Source organism: Sus scrofa, chromosome 2, assembly GCF_000003025.6.
Source record: "Sus scrofa isolate TJ Tabasco breed Duroc chromosome 2, Sscrofa11.1, whole genome shotgun sequence".
In the NCBI taxonomy this organism is placed as follows: domain Eukaryota; kingdom Metazoa; phylum Chordata; class Mammalia; order Artiodactyla; family Suidae; genus Sus; species Sus scrofa.
In genome coordinates, this window is record NC_010444.4 from 84,671,262 (window position 1) to 84,692,365 (window position 21,104).

Below are 21,104 nucleotides of genomic sequence, written 5' to 3' on the forward strand. Positions count from 1 at the left end.
TGTCCTCTTCCTCTGGACTCCTCCCCGCTTCTTGGCTGCCTCCTTCTAGGTAAGGGAGCAGCCGTGAACAGTGGGCATGCCTGTCCTGACCCACCGGGTAACCCTCAGTTTCCTCCTCTGTGAAACCAGAGCACTGACTCAGATCTCTGCAGACTGCTCCAGCTCCAGCCTCTGAGGTCACACTGGTGCCCTGAGCCAAATGGGGACTTGAGTCCCCTTCCATCCCTTCCTTCTCCGGAGACCATCTTCCTCCCTGGCCTTTGACAGTCACAAAAGTCTGGGGGAAGAAAAGCCCTCTTGTTGTTAAACGTGTGTTCAATTACGTTAAAGCCCCAGGTCTTTGCTCAGGGGCAGCATCTTTGCTCCACACGTGGACAGAGCTCACGTGTGATTCCAGTTTCATCAGAATTGGCTGGATCTATTCCCGAGAAGGAGCAGCTAAGCTGCCCCTCAGTTATAGAAGTAGATGTTATCATTTACGATTTTTGGTTAGACCAGGAATACACACAATGTAAAAGAAAAGGAAAGAGAACATTATGGTACATTTCCTGCCTTCTAGACCTCTAGCAGTTTAGTTGCAGGGAGATGCTATGGTTTTAGAGTTCCATCATGGCTCAGTGGTTAGCAAAACCAGCTAGCATCCATGAGGACAAGGGTTTGATCCCTGGACTCGCTCAGTGGGTCAAGGATCCAGCGTTGCTGTGAGCTGTGATGTAGGTCACAGATGAGGCTCGGATCCCCCATGGCGGTGGCTCTGGTGTAGGCTGGTGGCTACAGCTCCAATTTGACCCCTAGCCTTGGAACCTCAATATGCTACAGGTGCAGCCCTAAAAAGAGGGAAGAAAAAAAAATAGGCGAGAGATACTGTGGTTTTGATGTGTGACACTTGTATCTCTGTTCCCTGTTAGTGTAGACATTTGGTGGGTCTGTCAGCGTAACTTGGACATCTTGGATCATGAACCCTCCAGAGGGGTACATTGCACCTGAAAGTGGGTCTTGAGTAAATACTTTTTGACATTAATTATGTTAACATCCCAAGCAGGTTTGTTCCGTGCTGTAGTAGGACGAGTCCTGGGCCCAGCTGTGTGACCCTGGATCTTCTCTCTGGTTTAGTGGTTGGGCTGAATCATCATCAATGTTCCTTTCTGTCCTAATATTTAGAAATGTCTTCCCATCAGTATTCTTCTTGTTGGGAGGTTAAGATATGATTTTCTTGTGATTTTATATATCACTCTGAAACACTCTTATCCTCTTGATACGGAAATGATTATTCCAGAAAGAAATGAAAAGTCTTGCATCCCTTTATACATTATAATGTAGAAAATTTATAAAGTAGAGAAAAGCATCCAAAGGAAATAAAAATAACCTCTAATCCTCCATCTAGATGTTCACCATTCTCCCACTCTCTTTCTCTCTCTTTTTTTTGTTTTTTGTTTTTTAGGGCTGCACCTTCAGCATATGGAATTTTCCAGGCTAGGGTTCAAATTGGAGCTGTAGCTTCCAGCCTATACCACAGCCACAGCAACATGGGATCTGAGCCACCTCTGTGACCTACACCACAGCTCACAGCAATGCTGGATCCTTAACTCACTGAGCAAGGCCAGGGATGGAACCCACATCTCATGGATACTTGCCGGATTCGTTTCTACTGTGCCCCAACGGGAACTCCCTGGACATTAACCATTCTTAACATCACAAATGCATTTCCTTTTCTTTCTCTCTACTTTCATATATAAATGAGCTCAGCTAGAATGCTGTGTTGTAAGGTTTTTAATGTTACAAGCATTTTTCTCATTCAAAAAATCTTTGAAATCATTTTTTATTCTGGTAAAATACGTGTAACAATTTACCATTTTAACTATTTTTGAGTGTACAGTTCTGTAGCATTAGGTCCATTCACAATGTATATAACTATCATACCATCCATCTCCAAAACTTTGTTTTCCCTAACTGAAACTCCATACTCAGTAAATAAATAACTCCTATTTCCTTCTCCCCTTCCCTCTGGAAGCCAACATTTTACCTCATATCTGTGAACTTGACTATCCTAGGTATCTCTTATTGAAGTCATTTAAAAAAATCATTTGTAATGGTTGCCTATTATTCCAATAGGTGGACACATCATAATTTATCTCATGAGTCTTCTTATTAAACGTATAACTTCCTTTTGATTTTTTCCCTGTTATAAATTACACTACCGTGAATGTCCCCTGTACCTATTAAAAAATGCATGACTTACCTGTTCTCCTTTATTCCTAGGTAGGACACCTCTGCTTGCCCCTTGTCTTTCACTATGCACGTTTTCCCCCCTCCTTAATGTGCTTGGATTGTATTTCTGAAATTGCTCATGGCAGAGGCAGCAAACTCCTTTGCATGTAGCTGCTGATCGTGGAAATGTGGAACTGGTGGAAATCCTGCTGAAGGCGGGCTGTGACCTGAAGGTTGTTGACAAGGTGAGTTCAGGGACTTGACTCTGTTCAGCTGAACCGATGGCTGGGTCCTCCCTGTTGGCTGTTTGCCCTGAGAGGCAGCACAAACGTATCCTTTGTGAAGTGGATGCAAACTGGAGAAGCCTTGTATCTTGATAGTCAGTAAAACAACCCAATATTTTTTTTTTTTTTTTCATTTTTGGCCACCCGGTGGCATATGGAGTTCCTTGTATCAGATCCGAGCTGCAGTTACAACCTATACTGCAGCTGCTGCTGCAACCCCAGATCCTTTAACCCCCTGGGCTGGGTCAGGGATTGAACCTATGTCCTGGTGCTGCAGAGATACTGCTGATCCTGTTGCACTGTAGCAGGAAATCCAAAACATCCCAATTTTGATTGAGGTAGTAATTTTTACTCTGAACAATAAAATGTGTTTTAAAAATTCAAGTTATATATTAATTTTTTGAAAAGATAGATTCACATGGTCCAAAAATTTAAACAATTATTAAAAGTTTTAAAGTAAAAATTTCCCATTCACCCTGTCCCTGTTTGTCTGGCCCTAACACTCTCCTTGACATACTCACCCATTTGTTAAATGTTTATTCTTTTCTTTCCAGAGTTTCTTTATGCATGTGACAGCCAAAATCTAGTTACCTCATGTAGGTGGAATGATAGTCTTTTCGCTTTTGTGACTATTTGCCTTTATAGAATGTCTTCAAGGTTGAGCCAAGTTGAAACATGTGTCATGATTTTCTTCTTTAAGGCTGAGTAATATTTCATAGTATGTATATGCCATGTTTTGCTTCTGTCCACCCATGGTTGGATATTTGGGTTGCTTGCATTCTTAGGCGTTGGGTAGATTCATTTTTAAAGAAAGACAGCTTTGCTTTTTTTCTTGTGACATAGTTCTGCATATTCAGCCAGGGGAGGGTTGTCTGTTCGTTAGGTTCCAGTTTTCCTGGGTGGTGTAAAAGACCACTGTGGGGTGGTCCTGCTAGGTGTTCACACTCACATCTTTGTTCTTTTTTAAAAAATTAGTTTAAAAATTTATTTTAGTTGATTTACAATATTGTATTTCTGCTATACAGCAAAGTGATTTAGATATATATATGTGTGTATGTGTGTATATATATATATATATATATACACATACATACATATTGTTTTTCATATTCTTTCAATTTTCTGTGATGGTTTATTATAGGATATTGAATATAGTTTCCTTTTCTATACCATCAGATCTTGTTGCTTATCCAACTTATGTAAACATTTGCATCTGCTAATCTCAAAACTCCAAGTCCATCCCTCCCCTACTCCTCTTCCCCCTTGGCAACTACAAGTCTGTTCTCTATGTCTGTGAGTCCATTTTTGTTTCATAGCTAAGTTCATCTGTGTCATATTTTAGATTCCGCATATAAGTGTTATCATATATGTCTCTCCGTCTGACTTACTTCACTTAGTATAATAATGTCTAGGGTCCATCCACATTGCTACAAATGAGGTTATTTCATTCTTTTTCATGGTTGATTAGTATTCCATTGTATAGGTGTACCGCATTGTCTTTATCCGTTTGTCTGTTGGTGGACATTTAAATTGCTTCCATATCTTGACTTTTGTAAATAGTGCTTCTATGAACATTGGGGTGCATGTATTTTTTGAGTTAGAGCTTTCTCTGGATATATGCCTAGGAGTGAGATTGGAGGATTATATGGCAACTCTATTTTTAGTTTTTTGAAGAACTTCCATACTGTTTTCCATCGTGGCTGCACCAATTTACATTCCCACCAACAGTGTGGCAGGGTGACCTTTTCTGCAACCCTTTGCCGCATTTCACATCTTACTTCAGTCCTCATGTCTCCTCTCTGAGGTAGGGAAGTAATCCTAGTTTTTGGGAAGACTTGAGAGATTTCTATGGTATTAGGGCCATTGTAAGAGGCAGAGTTGAGCTGCAAAGCCAAGGCTACTGGCTGCTTGGCTGTCCAGCACTGGCAGATGTTGTCATTTTTCCTTCCTCGTCTCCACCCACACTATTTATCATCTCAGCACATCTCTAATTCTGAGTGCAAACCTGCGTCTATTTCAGACCTGCACATTGCATATGTGTGGGATCTTAAGCAGTGATATTTTACTTGTCTCTGTATGTCGGTTTTTAAAAATTAACTCTTTTTTTTCCCCCTGATCATTTAAGTAATATATTTTGGGAAACAGAAAAGCATAAAGGAGTTTCCATTACTCAGGTGGCGCCAGTGTTGGCTCATGAACTTCTGTTAGCATTTAGCTTTATATCAACATTTAGCGTTAGTGGTTTCCCATGCTTTCTTTTTGTATTGTCTTCTATTTTTCATTTACACTTAACACCTCCACGGCCTTCTGGTGAGTGGAGAATCTATAGCATTGGGCAGGGAAGTCCTGTTAGGCCCCTGGTGTGAGTGGACTGTATAACCCAGTGAACACATCAGTTGACTCTTGACTCTATTTTCCAAACAAAAGCCACAGTTTTCTGGGCTTTGTGATTTTTCCAAATTTCCCTTCTCCCCCTCCCTCTTTCTTTGCCTCTCTGGCACATAGTTGGCACCCAGGACATAGATTATTTTTATTCATTAATTACTTAGCTGTTCCCACAATTTTTTACCAAGGATAAGTGACAGTTTCTAAGGTCTGGATGGGGAAGAAGGAGCCAAGGTTTGTTCAAAGTTGGCTTTTCCTGTCCCCTCGCCTTGAGGTGTCCCCAAGTTCCCCAAGGGCCACCCACCCTCAATGGCACCCAAGGATTTAGATTTCTACACCAGCTGTACCCCCTGGGAAGATTTTTCTATGAGCCTGAAACCTCTGGCTCTCAGAATGCTGCCTTCCCAAAATAGGCTAATTATGGTGATTCAACTGGCTTTACAAGCCAGAATTTAGATAGCATACAATTAGAGCTTGCTAAATGCCTGCAAAATGCAGTTCCTCCTAATTTCATTACTGTCTCTTTTGATTAGAAGCTGATTACTTTCAGCTCTAATTTTCAGGCTCACCTGGGTCTTAGCGCCTGGACTAACAAAAAAACCCACTTAAGGTGGTGGGCCTTGAACTTCTTACTCTGTCATTTGAGAGGAGTATCAGGATACATCGCTGGATCCCTAAGCATAGAAACAAGGGTTCCTGAGGTTGGAGCTTCTTCTAGGGTTATGTATGACCATCTGTTTAAATTTTCTTCAGGATCCCTGATGAGCAGATTCTTCATAGATCATTTGCCTAACAAATGAGAACTACTGTCTTTGACTTGAGGGGGAAAAAAAAAGTTTAGATGTCCAGCTTATGCGCTGTGTAAAATCTAGAGCACGCTGCTTGCAAAGCTGTGTGCTGTCGCTTAGAGCTATATCCATCTTGACAAACACATGCCTTTGTCGTTTGTATAAGGTACCACAAGGACTCCAGGTATTTCACATCTCAGATTGTCTCCAGAATAGCCTTCTTGCTCATTCTCTTGGGTTAAGATTCTAACCCCTCATCTCTGGTTAGAGGTGGTAGGTGGTAGGATATAACAGACAAAATTCTTTTTTTTTTTTTTTTTTTGTCTTTTTAGGGCTGCACCTACAGCATATGGAGGTTCCCAGAATAGGGGTCAAATCAGAGCTGTAGCTGCTGGCCTATACCACAGCCACAGCCACTTGCAATCGGAGCCACATCTGCAACGTACACCACAGCTCACAGCAATGCTGGATTCTTAATCCACTGAGCAAGGCCAGGGATCAAACCTGCGTTCTCATGGATACTAGTAGGGTTCGTTAACCACTGAGCCACAGCAGGAACTCCTAGACAAAATTCCAGATGGGAGTCTAATGACCTGAATTCTGTACTATGTAGTGTTACTGTTATTTATATCATTCGGAATCAGACCCATCCCTTTTGTGTTTTATTACTCTGCCCTCCTCACCTGGGGCTTTCACCTCCTGGTCTAAAGTGGCTGTTCAGGCTCCCGCCATCATGGCAGCATTCCACTCAAGGAAGAGGAGGGAAGAAGGTGCGTGACCTCCCGCCTCTCTTTAAAGATAATTCCCGGAAGTCACATGTACTACTTCCATCTATATACCATTCAGCCAGAAGTTAGTTCACATGGGCAACGGTAAGGGAGGCCAGGAAGTGTTCAGGGCGGCCAAGTGCCCAGCTAAAATTAGGTCTCTCTTATTTTTTTAAGTATTATTTTTAATATTCTTTGTATGGCCGCACCTGCAACCTACAGCACAGCTTGTGACAACACTGGATCCTTAACCCACTGGGGCCAGGAATCAAACCTGCATTCTCACAGACACTATGTTGGGTTCTTAACCTGCTGAGCCACAATGAGAACTCATTTTAAAAAAATTTATTTTAGTGTCGAGTTGACTTAGAAAGTTGCTCATGTTATTTGCTGAGGCTGTCCCAGTGCAGTGAGCCAGGGTGACCCCATGATGGTCTTAGAGAAATGCTTGAGTTCCCACTGACCATGCATGTATAAAGCGTCACTGGTGGGTCCCTAAGCCCAAATCCTTCCCCCTGCCCAATTGACCCAGCACCTGACACTATGAATATCTAGCATCGCTTAGATAATTACCCCAAGCCATACACAGTCCTAAGGGCTCTATATGCATGTCAGGCTTACACCTCACCGTTACACAGAGGGGCAGTTATGGAGACCTAGAGAAGATGAGGATTTCAAGTTCACCCTGCAAGGCAGCAGTAGGGTCAGGATTTGAACCCAGGCCCCCTTGTTGCAAAGCTAGAGCTCCTACCCAGAAGGCTGCATTGCCTGATATTTTGATTTTTGACTTTTAGCAAGGGAAGACCGCCCTGGCCCTGGCTGCCAGGAGCAACCACAGCCTCGTCGTGGACATGCTCATTAAAGCGGAGAGGTACTACGCCTGGAGAGAGGTAAGGACGGACGAATTCAGCTCAGCAAGGGTCCCTTCTGCCACCTCCTCACGTTATGGGCAGTGCGAGGTCCGTGGACTTTTTTTTTTCTGCTCCTGCAGGCAGGGCACCGGTCAATGCAGTTAAAACTGTCCGTTCTGTCCTGTGCTGTCCCACTCGTGGTGTGAAGAGCACCTCTCTTCCTCCTTTGCTGTGTCAGCACCAGTGATTGGAACTGAAATGGGCAGAGTTCAGTTGGGCCAGGCAGGCCAGTCCACGTCAGCACTAGGGAGCCCAGCGTGCGGTCCCGGGTGCTTGACTCCTGGCTGTGTCCTCTGTAACAGAGTCTTTGGCTACAGTCCCTTCTGAAGCTCCCAGGCCCCCATTCTATTCGTGGTAAGGAAACTCCTATTGAGAGTTTTGCAGTCTTCAGTGTCCTGCTATGCCGGCCCTTGAGCGCTCAAGTGTTCTGTGAGGTCACGAGAGCCGTGTTTGTCATGACAACACAGAAGCTGTCTCCAGCGCATCCCTCGCCTTCTTGGATTAAGACTCCCTGGGATGGTCTGATCCCTGCCACTCATGCAGCTTCTCAATAGAATGTGCTTCTATCTAAGATGTGGGTCTGTGCCCTCAGGCAGGAATTTCACGACCACACATCACCCTCCATTTCCAGTAAGTGTTGCTGTTCTAGGCTAGGGTGTCCTTGACCACCCGGATCCAGTGGCTGGAGCCAGAATTGAGGTCCTAGGCCCTGGAGGAGCCTCGAGCCCATCTTGCTGTCGAATTTGCTAGTTCTGAGAAATAAATGTCCCTGAAATCCTTAAGCCAATGTGCACTGATATGCTTCCCTGCTTGCAGTGTTATTTAACAGGCTCCGGAGTCCTGGCATTTGGGGATCAGTTCAAAGGCCACATTATCCGCCACAACCTTTTCTTGTTTGCCCATAAAACCAAACCAAACAAAACAATGTTAGACAAGCAGAACTCTGTTTAATCGCTGTCCTTCCTCCTCTGATTTCTATTCCTTCCCATTTTTCCTCTTTCTCTTAGCCTCGTTCTCATTGTCTTAGGTTGTCACTGTATCTTACTGAGAATGACTTTCCCAAGTGGCATCTTTTCTCTTGCTGCTGAAATGGTTGTTTTCACATTGCCTTTAAACACAGGAATATTCATTGGTTCTATTTTTATTGCTTGTCAGCATTTTTAGATTCTTTTTCCTAGATGAGAATAAATGATTTTCTTCACTGGATGAATAAACCCTCTTTCCTAACAAAGCTTTAAGGTGTGAGATTTAGATGAACTTTGAAAATGACAAATAATGCATAAATATAGATGAAATATACCCCCAGAAATGCTAGGAGTTGTTAACCCTGGTGATGACTGGGAACCTGAGGTCTGGAGTGGGAGGATGATTTGTTTTTGTTTGTTTGTTTGTTTTTTAGGGCCACTCCCATGGCGTATGAAGGTTCCCAGGCTAGGGGTCAAATTGGAGCTACAGCTCCTGGCCTGCCACAGCCAGAGCAATGCAAGATCGGAGCTGCATCTGCAACCTACACCATAGCTCACAGCAACGCCGGATCCTTAACCCACTGAGCAAGGCCAGGGATTGACACCAGTTGGGTTCGTTAACCGCTGATCCATGAAGGGAACTCCTGGTTTTTAATATGTAGCCTTAAAATATTTTTTTAGCCAAGTGAATTGATTGTTATTTATTATTTAAAATTCTTGTTGTTACTGAGTTTTTATTGTGGACTAATATTAAAAAGATGCCTAGTGAAAAGATTAAAGATATGATTGGAATTTCCTCCCTCCATCCATTTATTTATCAACCTAAGCACCCAATCATCCATCTTTAAATTCAGTGGTTCACAAGCATGTGGGAGCTTCCTAAAATCTGGTTTATGCTATTTTAATTTCCACCAGTTCTGGCTTATGTTACTCCTGCAAAATAGTTCAGTACTTTGTGGAAAAGCTACTAATGCTTTCCCTGACTGTTCAAAAAGACCTGGGCTTTGCAGATCCCTGGCCCTTTCTTACAGAAGCCTGAAGGGCCGCCCAGCCCAATCCTGGAATGCACACAGCATGTGTGTTTCTCTAAGAAATAAAGATGCTATAATTGAAAGCAGAGGCATTTTGCACTCTTTGCTTGGTGGAGTTTGGGGTTTTGATCTTGAATTTATGATTTTCAGGAGATGGAGTGAGGAGAAAAGGAAAAAGTGCAGTGCCCACAGCTCCCGAGTATTTTGGATCCCTGCACCCCCACCCCAGCCTTACTTACATAACTCCTTGAGGGCTTCCCACACTCCACTGTGGCAGTAGATCAAGGCTGAGGTGGACGAGACCCTGCATGGTGTGACCCTGAAACCATTATGGGAAAGTCACCCCACCTGTCCTCTCCCAACTTGTGTTCACAAAGTCCAGATACTGGAGCAAGATCTTGCCCTTGTCCTTGGCCAATTTACCAGTTTGTAGACTTTCCAGATGAGATTGCTGATGCAGTGAAGGTGCAGGCTGATCCATGATGGTTGCTGAGGCCCAGGCCCCACCATGTTTTCAGGTTTTGAAAACCAGATCTGCCTTTCGTCCACTTCTTGCCCCAGCATTGACTCCTGTATTGCTGTTCAGCATATCTTTCATTAAGATTCATTTTTATGTAAATGAAAGACAAAGATAGAAGTCACATATGTAAAACAGGGAAGGAAAATGGATGGGAGGTGCCAAACCTCTTGGTGGATGTGACTTTTGCATCCCTGATTCTCACCCTCTGGGGAAGAGATTGTCTGGAGCCCTGATGGCCTGGGCATGGTAGGTGTGGCTCTAGGACAATGACATCTGTTTTCACTTTGAAATTTTCTCCAGTTTTTTTGTTTTTGTTTTCATTTTTGTTTTGAAATCTTTGTAGGACCTCATCTATGGCATATGGAATTTCCCAGGCAAGGGGTCGAATCAGAGCTGTAGCCAACTGCCTACACCACAGCCACAGCAATGCAAGATCCGAGCCGCGTCTGTGACCTACACCACAGCTCACAGCAACACTTGGTCCTTAACCCACTGAGCGAGGCCAGGGATCAAACCTGTGTTCTCATGGATGTCAGTCAGATTCGTTTCCACTGTGCCATGACAGGAATTCCTCTGGCCTTGAATTCTTAAAAAGGGACCAAAGGAACCTTTGACAAACCAGAAAACAAGAATAATCCAGGCACGGTGCTAGTGGACTGAGCCTGGCCGTGACACAGAATGAGACGAAGCCCTGTGCTCTTCCCTCCTCAGCCCCCAGAGTCAGGCTCCTCATTTGCTCTCCTCACATCTACGAGCACAGGATGATTGGGGTATAGCTATGGGGTCTCATCAAGTGTATATCCAACCTGGGCCCCACTGAAACCTTGGTATGAAAAAACCAAACACCCCAAAGGAGGAAAACGGATAGTGATTGAAAGTAAGGCCGTCGGGAGTTCCCGTCATGGCTCAGTGGTTAATGAATCCGACTAGGAACCATGAGCTTGCGGGTTCAATCCCTGTCCTTGCTCAGTGGGTTAAGGATCCGGCGATGGCCTGAGCTGTGGTGTAGGTTGCAGACTCAGCTCGGATCCTGTGTTGCTGTGGCTCTGGCGTAGGCCGGTGACTACAGCTCTGATTCGACCCCTAGCCTGGGAACCTCTATATCCCACAGGAGCAGCCAAAGAAATGGCAAAAAGACCAAAAAAAAAAAAAAAAAAGGTCTTCAAAGACACACTTGTTGTTGGGACATTGCTTTAGCCATGGCATCCCCTCTGCTTGCTTTTGAAGTGGTCAGCAGACTGGAAAAAGGCATGGGACATAGCACAGCAAAATCTCTCACGTTCCCTGGGTTAGACAGTACTCCAGCCTTTTATTTCAGACATTTATCTCTATCTCAGATGCCAGAAAAATGATAGTTACAGATAATATTGAAAACATAGTCTCAGCCACCACACTCTGATATAAAGCAAAGGGCAGAAAATGTCTGAAATCATCTGATACATTTACCTTTGATCTAGGAGCATGGTGAGAACCTCGGGGACCCATCAACCAGCCTCACGGTGACGTTCAAGCAAGATCACAGTCAGGAGACCAGGCACATTCGCAGTGTCCTCTGGGACCTGGCTTACCGTCACTTGAAAGCCAACGAGTGGCAGAGGCTGGCCCGTTCATGGAACTTTACAGACACCCAGATCAGAGCCATTGAGGAGCAGTGGTCAGGTGAGCATGGCCCAGGCCCTGTGCGCCGGAGGCATGGGTGTTAGAAGAGCTGTCCCTCCTGGTGCCCATCTTCCAACTGGGTGTCCAGTGCTCACGAGAAGCCACAGGCTGCAGGGGCCCAAGAGCAGGGCCACTTAGCTTAGGACACAGGTGACTGGGGACCTTGCAAGCTGCCAATACTCATGGGAATCTGCAGTATGAAGTTCGCAAAGGAGGATGACTTTTCTTGAGCCATATTGAGACATTTCTTGAGCCTGGAAGAAGCTTAAGTTTGCCAACTGAACTGGGCACCGAGAAAGCAAGTTGGCTTGTCACTAGAAAGCCCCCTAATGTCTAGAGCTCCTTGAGACTGGCCTGAGGTGAACCAGTTTATGCCCTAATAAAAGGCTCACTGTTGGAATTCCCATAGTGGTGCAGGGGAAACGAATCTGACTAGGAACCATGAGGTCGAGGGTTCCATCCCTGGCCTCGCTCAGTGGGTTAAGGATCCGGCATTGCCATGAGCTGTGGTGTAGGTCACAGATGCAGCTTGGATCCTGTGTTGCTGTAGCCGTGCTGTAGGCCGGCAGCTCCAGCCCCAATTTGACCCCTAGCCTGGGAACTTGTACCAAAAAAACAAAACAACAACAACAAAAAAACCTCACTGTTGAGAGCTTCCACTCCAGGAAGGAATCCCTTAAAGCAGGCCTGGTGAATGGGGTTCTTGTAGGTCATGGCCTTGGCGCGACCAGCTCTCCCATGAGAGACACGTGGGAGACAGACTCAGGGCTCTCATGGTTAGAGGCTTCCAAACCAGGGCATCATTTCAGCCAGACTCCAGCTGTTGGAATTAGTGAGGTCAGGTCAGCTGGAGTCCTCAGCTTTGCTCTTTAATAACTGACCCAAACCTAGGAATATAGAATGTTTGCATTATCAGTGAATTAGCTTTAAAAACAAAGAAGCATAATGCTTTTCTTGGTAAAATTTTCTGTTCAGAGCACTGTCCTTACATGGTTATCATGAGATGTGAGTGAGTCCCACGCTCATGGGTGGTTCCCATTCTTGATGGCTGGGGCTTGGAGATAGCAGAGCCTCAGCCCAAGGGCGCTGCTACTTAGACCACACAAAAGTATGTTATGGCAGGTTTTGTTGGCGAATTCCAACAAAAGGAATACATTTTCATGTGAAGAAATGGAGATGGAGTTCCCACTGTGGCACAATGGTATTGGCAGTATCTCTGCAGCACCAGGATGCAGGTTTAGTCCCTGACCCGGCACAGTGGGTTAAAGGATCTGGTGTTGCTGCAGCTATAGCATGGGTCACAGTTGTGGCTCAGATCTGATCCCTGGCCCAGGAATGCCACATGCTGTGGGGAGGCCAAAAACAAAAAAGGAGGGAAAAAAGAAGATAATGCTTTGAAAATGTTGAAAATCGACTACAGTTTCTAAAACAATTTCTTTTATACTGTTAACATTTCTCCTTGTTGTTAATTAGGTCTGCAAAGTCTTTAGGAAAATGGAGTTGCCTTCTGGAAATCTCTCTTGACCTAAAAATTTAATTTGGAAATAGAGTATGTGTTCAGAGTACTTGCCATCAGGATAAGGAAAGTTTTGAGGTGTTTGCTTCACATGTTGGGAGTGCCCAGAGTGTGTTTAGCTGTGCCAGGTGAGCGATACAGCAGCTCTGTAAGCCATGGTGCATGTTTGAAGGAGTTGCTACTCCAGTTGGCGTGGTAACAGTACCATTCACAGTCCAGTGCCATGGTAACCTGGGGTGATGCTACCTACCGGCATGAAGGAGTTGGTGAGCTTCTGAGCAAAGGGGGGACATGTTGATGGTCTTTAAGAAAAACTAGTCTGGCAGAGCCCAGATTAGGGAAGGAACTGGATTCACCTAGAAGCACATTCTTGATGGGTGCAGTTTGCTATCTCTGAAATCCCTGCTTCTCCAGCAGTCTGTGCAGCAAACTTCCACTGCAGAGCTCAGGCCCTCTTTATCTCAGCATCTGGGAGAGCTAGAGGCCTGGCATGGCTTTGTCACTGTGACTGTCAGCTGGGAGTGGCAATGGCTTCCTGTCCTGGTGTCCCAGCAACCCCCTCACACCTCTCGGGTGTCAGAAGAGGTTAGGCACCTAGTGAGATTTGCCCAGTGAAGGGTCTGGGTCTGGCTGGGGGACAGGGGGTTGTGGGGTGTGATGCAGACGTTCCTCCTCCCCTCCCCAAAGATTTTCCTGACAATGAGGGGGTGCATGCTGACTTATCAGTGTGTGGTTAACTGGCCGTGGTAGCAGCAGGACCCAGGAACTTAAAGACCTGCAGATCCTCACCCCAGACTCAGGCAGCCAGGATCCCCAGCCAACCCGCAGGTGAAACGTGCACCTTAAGTTTGAGAAATGCTGGCTGACGGCCCAGCAGTGCCCCCTGAATGATGAAGAAGATTTCACTATCTCTACATTTATTTATTTATTTCTTTTTAGGGCTGCAGGTGGGGCATGTGGAAGTTCCCAGGCTAGGTGTTGAATAGGAGCTATAGCTGCCAGCCTGCACCACAGCTCATGGCAACGCTGGATCCTTAACCCACTGAGCAAGGCCAGGGATTGAACCTGCATCCTCATGGATACTAGTTGGATTTGTTTCCGCTGTGCCACAATGGGAACTCCTCAACATCTTTTTATTTTTTATTTATTTTTTTGTGTGTGATCTTTTTCTTTAAAATTTTTTATTACTCAAATGAATTTATCACATCTGTAGTTGTATAATGATCATAACAATCTGATTTCACAGGATTTCCATCCCACAGCCCAGGCACATCCCCCTACCCCCCAAACTGTCTCCTTCGGAGACCATAAGTTTTTCAATGTCTGTGAGTCAGCATCTGTTCTGCAAAGAAGTTCAGTCTGTCCTTTTTTCAGATTCCACATGTCAGTGAAAGCATTGGATGTTGGTGTCTCATTGTACAGCTGACTTCACTTAGCATGATAGTTTCTAGGTCCATCCATGCTCAACATCTCTTTAAGATGGTCCCTCCCTGCTAGCTACGCAGCTATTAAATCTCTCATCTGCTGCTTGGGTCTGCGTCGAGCATAGCAGGTGTGTGTGCCAGTGATGGCACACGCTGGTCCCCCTGGAAATACCTGTGAGGGGACTGGGAGGGCTTTCATCTACCAGGCTTCTCATCGCACAGCTGCCAGAGGAGTGAACCTGCAACCCCAGTCTTGCGGGCATTTAGCTAGGATGAGTTCACAGCAAGGAGATGTCAGCAGCTGCCCCTTTGTGCTTGGCACAGGTGAGGAGAGCGTCCGTGAACACGGCCACAGGGCTCTGCTCATCTGGCTGCACGGGGCCCTGGTGACACAGGCCATGCCGGCCAAGCACCTTTATGAAGAGCTCGTGCGCGCGGGCTTCCCGGAACTGGCTGGTGAGTTACAGTTTTCAAAGACAGATCGGAATTCCTGCTGCCTTCAAATGGTAGCTCTCCGTCAGCAGAAGTCCTCCCCTGGACCACAGTCCTAGTGAGGTGTCAGAACACACAGCTTCTCCTTTGGTGACTTAGTACTGGTCCCATTTTTAGCCTGGTGGTTCTCAGTGTCACTTCCCTGCCGGGAATTTGAAAAGTGCATGTGTTGGGGAAGGCGGGGAGCAGGAGTGTCAAACCATCTACTAAGGTTTTACAACAGTGCTCTATACTAAGAATTGTCTTGCTCACAATGTCTGTTCCTCTTGGAAACTCTGCAAGTTAGTATATTTGAAAAAGTTATCTCTAGGTTGAGAGAAAAGAGCAGACAGGCAATTATTTTGCCCTCTGGGATCATTGCTAAAAATCACTCTGCCAAAGGCCACATTGTCAAAGAAGATGCTTTGAAAACGTACTGATTAAATTAGGTGGTGTTAGAACTGTTATGTAGCAAACCAAAACATAGGGACACTTGCCATTATTTTCACTGATGGGGTTTTACCCGAAACTGAAACCATAAATCACATCAGCTCATGGATCCAATATTCAGTTTCAACAGTGACAGGTACGAGGTATAGTGCATGGATGATGCCTGCCTTCCGTGACATCATCCTCTCAGCACTGGGGGGTTTCCCCTAAACTTTGAACCTTCTCATTTCTATGAAAGTGTCCACACGAATTCTTGGGGAAGACTAAGAGGCAGCCTACTGCAGTGGGGAAGGGCTTGTGCTTTGCCCTGAGACTGTGTGGACATATAGCTGAATTGCAACCCTAATGGGCTGTGTGATTTTGAGCAAGTTCTATAGAGAACTCACTCTGCCAGTGTCCTCAGTTATTAACTAGAAAAATGCCTGTGTCAAAGGGCTGGTGTGGGATGAATAGTGCCTGACGTGTAGCAAATGCTTAATAAATGTTAGCTCTTACTAATGTTATCTTATTTTTTTTCAGAAAAGATTCGTCAATTTAAAAGTGAAACTGACTCAAGGCACAAGAAATGTGCTGTTTCATAAATGCCTAAAGAAGTTGTATTTAAATGATTTTCCACTCCGGATTCAGTCCTTTTAAATTTCAGTTCTGTAAATGTCATGAAGTTCTTCCAGTAGGATTTATGTCCCTCGCAGCTATGAAGATGGCAGTAATAGGATTTCTCTAACAGATGAAAAAAATGGAATTATACTTTCTAACTGCTGAACTGAACATTTTTTTTTGGTTTTGCTTAAGGCAAGTTGTATATGATTTTCCCATTTCTGCCATCTGATGCAATAGATGATAGCATGTCTAGTGAGAGCATAATCTAGGATTTTGTGGATCATGTTTTAAAAATACATGATGGTGGGACCATCATGGTATATGAAAAAGCAAGGGTTTTAGCATAGGCAGACATGGTTTTGCCATTTATTAACTGTGAGCCTTAGAGCATTGCTGACATTCAAGTTCTCCTGTCTTTAGTTTCCTTCTCTATGTGGAAAGGATGAGGGAAAGGTCTGTTTGCTCCATAATGTTGAGGTGATGATGAAGAGAGAATGCCTGTCAAGTGCCTAACCCCATAGCCATAGTATTGAAATATTAACTGTTACTGATGATTTCATAAGAGAAACTTGCTTTGGAAATGTAGTCACTGTCGCCTTTAAGTAACACCTATGGGTAAGACATTAGAAGAGAGCAGAGGTGTATGCACCAGTGTTTTTTAATCTCTTGGTGATGTAAGTACAAGTGACTGTAATTTTTCTTTGTACTTTTGGTACATACTGAACACGCATCATTTTTGTAATCTGAAAAGCTTCTGAAATATGAAATCAGGTATCAATTTATATCAGCTTATGTTTAGCTGTTCGTTATGATTTAAGGCTCTCCATTTTCAAATTCTGACTCTATAGGCCAAGGTCTGTAAGGCAAGAAATAAAATTGGGAGCCGTTTCAGTCTAGTTATTATATCATGAATTTATAGATAATCATGAATTTACAGATCTACATCTTCACCTCATGATGATTGTAAATGGTATACTTCATGCTATGAATGTTTAAAATGGTACTATGTTCACAGTTCCAAAAAGGTTTTAGAAAGGTTTCTAGTGAAAAGCATTGTCCCCACCTATTCTCCAATATGGCCAGTTTCTACTGACCTTACTTTAAAATGTGGGTAACTTCTTTATGCAAAAATAAATGTGAATACATACTCTTACTGTTCAAGTGTTTTAATTGTTGAATTTGAGTTGAATTAGGCTAACACTAATTACTTGAGGCAGTGTTCAATTTCTAGAGTTTAGATAAAGCTTTAAAAGATGCTTACAATATTCTTTTATTTATTTATTTTTTTGTCTTTTTTAGCTATTTCTTGGGCCGCTCCCACGGCATATGGAGGTTCCCAGGCTAGGGGTTGAATCGGAGCTGCAGCCACCGGCCTACGCCAGAGCCACAGCAACGCTGGATCCGAGCCGCATCTGCGACCTACACCACAGCTCACGGCAACGCCGGATTGTTAACCCACTGAGCAAGGGCAGGGACTGAACCCGCAACCTCATGGTTCCCAGTCGGATTCGTTAACCACTGCGCCACGATGGGAACTCCTTATTCTTAATGACAGTATTTGTAATATCCACTTTCGTTTGTCCATGTGGTTATGGCTCTGATACTGAAAACCATTCTTAGTTGTCATGCAGGTACCTCAAAAAGCAGAGCCCAAGACCAAAGCTGATGAGCAAAGGGTGCAGGAATGAAGGAAAAAGGAAGTGAAAGGGGAAGGTGGGAGAGCCAAGACCAGGGTGATTGACCAAACTGGCCAACACGTGGCATCAAACGGAGTTGGTGATCTGACCTCAAGGATTGACTAGTGAGTGCATCTCAGGATAGTTCATACAGAGAAAGGAAGAGTTAATCTGTTTACGCCATGGGTGTTCATTCAGGGCCGCACAGGAGTAGGTGGCTCTGAGCAGATAGGAAAGCCATGGGGAGGAGCCTGTCCCGGAAATGGGCAGCAGGAGAGGTGGTGTTGCTGACTTGTGTTTATTGACCCAAGAGGAGCTGTTTGCCACAGTGGTAACTGGCCGGAATCCAAAACAAGTGTTGTATGAGAAGGATCTAACACTCTGGAAAACACAGCCAGACACGTCAATAGTTCAAAAAAGCCTCGGTATGTCCTTTAGAAAATGGTCTATTTGCATAGCTCACATTTATTCTTTCATGTCTTGTTATAACATGAGGCAATAAGAAAAACGATTTCCAAGAGTAAAGTTAGAACATAGAGCTAGCTTATGTTCAGATAGAAAGAGGCTTCAGATTATTAAGTCCATCTGCTTCTGTTAAAGATATGGAAACAAGCTCTACGCAAGTTCTTCAGAATCCATTCATTTTCATGTAAGCCATTAATACTTTGGGAAGCAGGTAGGGTAGATCGCATTATTTCACAGATGAGGATCCTGACATTAATGTAAACTAAGTGTCTGGCTCAAGATAACCCAGTTAGCCAACAATAAAACCATTAGAAGCCTGGTCTTTTTTTTTCTCCACAATCTGTTTTGCCCAGATGATTTCTTCCTGTTGACCAGCGAGTGAAGTCTCTGCCTAGGGCTGGACCACCACAGGACAAATGGATGTTCAGAGGCAAAAAGGGTTCAACGCCGTAGAGTTTCAAAAAGGTAAGAAACAGGATCATTTGAATAGGAAATTTCTTTTTGATGTTTCTGTCACTGTTTTTGTGCTAGTAAAAATTTTTTTCCCTTCAACATTAAAAATGATTCATAAGTATTGCCATTTCCCCCTATTTTTGTTATAGTCCTAGAAAAATGGTACTAATGTACTAAAGTCATGAAAAACTTTGTGATAAAACATTATTACTCTGGGCCTTACCTTTTAAACTGTCATATAAAAAATTTAGTTTGCATTAGTTTTTTTTTTTTTTTTTTCTTTTTGCCTTTTCTAGGGCCACTCCCGAGGCATATGGAGGTTCCCAGGCTAGGGGTCTAATCGGAGCTGTAGCCACTGGTCTACACCAGAGCCACAGCAACGCAGGATCCTTAACCCACTGAGCAAGGCCAGGGACCGAACCCGCAACCTCATGGTTCCTAGTCGGAACCACTGCACCACATGGGAACTCTCCTGCGTTAGTTTTAATAATTTTTTTTTTTAGTAAAGTTCTCAAAGTTAACTGATTTAGCCTTTTGGCAGTAATATTGCAAAAACAGGATTTATATACTGTGATGTAATCAGTGACAGGCTGAGCCTATTAAAAAAAATCCAGTTTCTTTTTTAATTTAAGAAAGTTTTACTTAGTTGCTTAAATAAAAAATAAAATTAAAATAACCCTACATACAGTTACAAAGGATAGTACAGCTTGAAAAAGTCTCTTGTCATTTTGAAAAAATGAACATGACGCATCCATGGTGTTCTAAGAATACGAAATTTTAAAAACTAAAGACTTGTAATTCTTGGTTAAAACCAGAAGAATTAAAAGACCTCAATATGAACATTCTTTTTAGTCAACCACTTTTATGGAATGAATGCTTGTGAGAGATTGCGTGTGAGTTGATCTGGTTCCTAGAGACCTGGAAACCGAGGTACTACTTTCAGGGTGGATGGTCCGGGGATATTTTGCTGCAGTAGCTTGAGGAATGGTTTGCTGAAAAGGCAAAAAAATGCTTTAATAACCCCACAGAATTATACATTAAATATTTCATTATCTGTAATTTAACCCCATATTAAATATTTCATTATCTATAATTTAACCCCATATTAAATATTTCATTATCTATAATTTAACCCCATAAACATGAGTACATGTAGAGTCCTATTAAGGTCTCCACTTAGAGAAGTCATCTTTAAAATCATTGAAGTAAAATTATATATATTACGTCAGAACATTTATATTTCAGAAGGCTTTCTTTAAAAAAAAAATGAAACCTCTTGAAACAAAGACCCTCATGTCAGATTCGCTTTAAGTGTTCCTCTTTAAAGAAATGGAAAAATAACGTCCTTTCTTGAAAGTATTATGTAATTGTTTCTTTGTACATAAATAACTGGATAACCATTACAGGTGGGAGAAATTCTTGTAACTGGTATGAAATTTTAGTTGATAGCCACCCATTCTGACCCTGTCAAGAGAGCTGTTTGTCCCTAGGGATGGTGGGCAAGAGAACTGCAGAAGCAGATGCATGGTTCCAGGGGCAGCGTGAGCTACAAAATACAGCACAGGATAAGTAGCTCCAGGAGCGGGCAATTAGCCAGCAGATGGCGCTCAAGGGTCAGAAATCTGATTACTGGTTGACTAGTGACAGGGTTTCTGATCATTAGGTTAGATCGTAGGTTGCTGGGAAAAAAATGAAATAGTACAGGGGACTGCCACTGTGTCTGTTACACAATCCAAAGGAAATAATAATGGAAGCCATTTTTGGCTGTTTACTTTGTGGCCAATTACTGGACATGCTAAATAAGCAAAGGGCAGTTTGGGAGGTAAGACTCGTAACCCTCATTTCTGATACTTTAGTTCAGAAATTTTTCTTCTGGAAAAAATTATTCCTTTTTGCTTTTTTTTTTTTTTTTGGTCTTTTTGCCTTTTCTGGGGCCGCTCCTGCGGCATGTGGAGATTCCCAGGCTAGGGGTCGAATTGGAGCTGTAGCTGCCGGCCTACGCCAGAGCCACAGCAACGAGGGATCTGAGCTGCGTCTGTGGCCTACACCACAGGTCACGGCAACGCCGGATCCTTAACCCACTGAGTGAGGCCAGGGATCAAACCCTCGACCTCATGGTTCCTAAGCACTGAGCCACGACGGAAACTCCGTGGAAAAAATTATTCCTGTCAGTACAAAACAACAGGTTGTCTGAATTAAACACATTTCTCTTTATATATTCTTGATCTTGCTGAAGGACAGTCTTTCTCCCCTCACGCCCCATTTCTTCACAAACATTGTATGTGCTGATAAAAATAGATTTTTTGATAACGAATCTCACATTTTTCAGAAAGATGTGGCGAAGTCATCTAAGGACTTTCAGAGTCAGTCCAACCTATGAAGGCAAAGATAATCCTCCACCCTCCCTGTCTTCAGTGTGGTACTCCTCCAGCGCAGCCTGCCACTGCCCTGTACTCACCCTGGACCTAAATTGAAACAATCAATCCAGCCTCTTGGGACTTAATTATCTAGCAGCAATGTAGTATTGAGAA

The 21,104-nt window shown here is 43.7% G+C and overlaps 2 protein-coding genes across 11 annotated transcripts in view; one reads left to right on the forward strand and one right to left on the reverse strand.

Moving 5' to 3' along the window:
- ANKDD1B (ankyrin repeat and death domain containing 1B) overlaps window positions 1-18,558 on the forward strand; it is a 68,724-nt gene extending 50,166 nt beyond the window's left edge. For 3 of the 4 annotated variants that reach the window (XM_013994917.2, XM_013994922.2, XM_013994919.2), the window contains 5 exons: window positions 2,355-2,453; window positions 7,227-7,322; window positions 11,317-11,518; window positions 14,783-14,914; window positions 15,899-17,132. In XM_013994917.2, coding sequence (XP_013850371.2) covers window positions 2,355-2,453; window positions 7,227-7,322; window positions 11,317-11,518; window positions 14,783-14,914; window positions 15,899-15,960 — 591 coding nt within the window. In that variant the 3' untranslated portion in view covers window positions 15,961-17,132. Of the gene's footprint in view, window positions 1-2,354; window positions 2,454-7,226; window positions 7,323-11,316; window positions 11,519-14,782; window positions 14,915-15,898; window positions 17,133-18,473 lie in introns of those variants that run through there. The other variant, XM_013994918.2, reaches the window with a different exon arrangement.
- The window catches only part of POC5 (POC5 centriolar protein), a 41,389-nt gene continuing 38,615 nt past the window's right edge, over window positions 18,331-21,104 (reverse strand). For 5 of the 7 annotated variants that reach the window (XM_013994913.2, XM_003123710.4, XM_013994911.2 and 2 more), the window contains one exon: window positions 18,464-19,565. In XM_013994913.2, coding sequence (XP_013850367.1) covers window positions 19,422-19,565 — 144 coding nt within the window. In that variant the 3' untranslated portion in view covers window positions 18,464-19,421. Of the gene's footprint in view, window positions 19,566-21,104 lie in introns of all 7 variants that reach the window. The other 2 variants (XM_005661493.3, XM_005661495.3) reach the window with 2 other exon arrangements.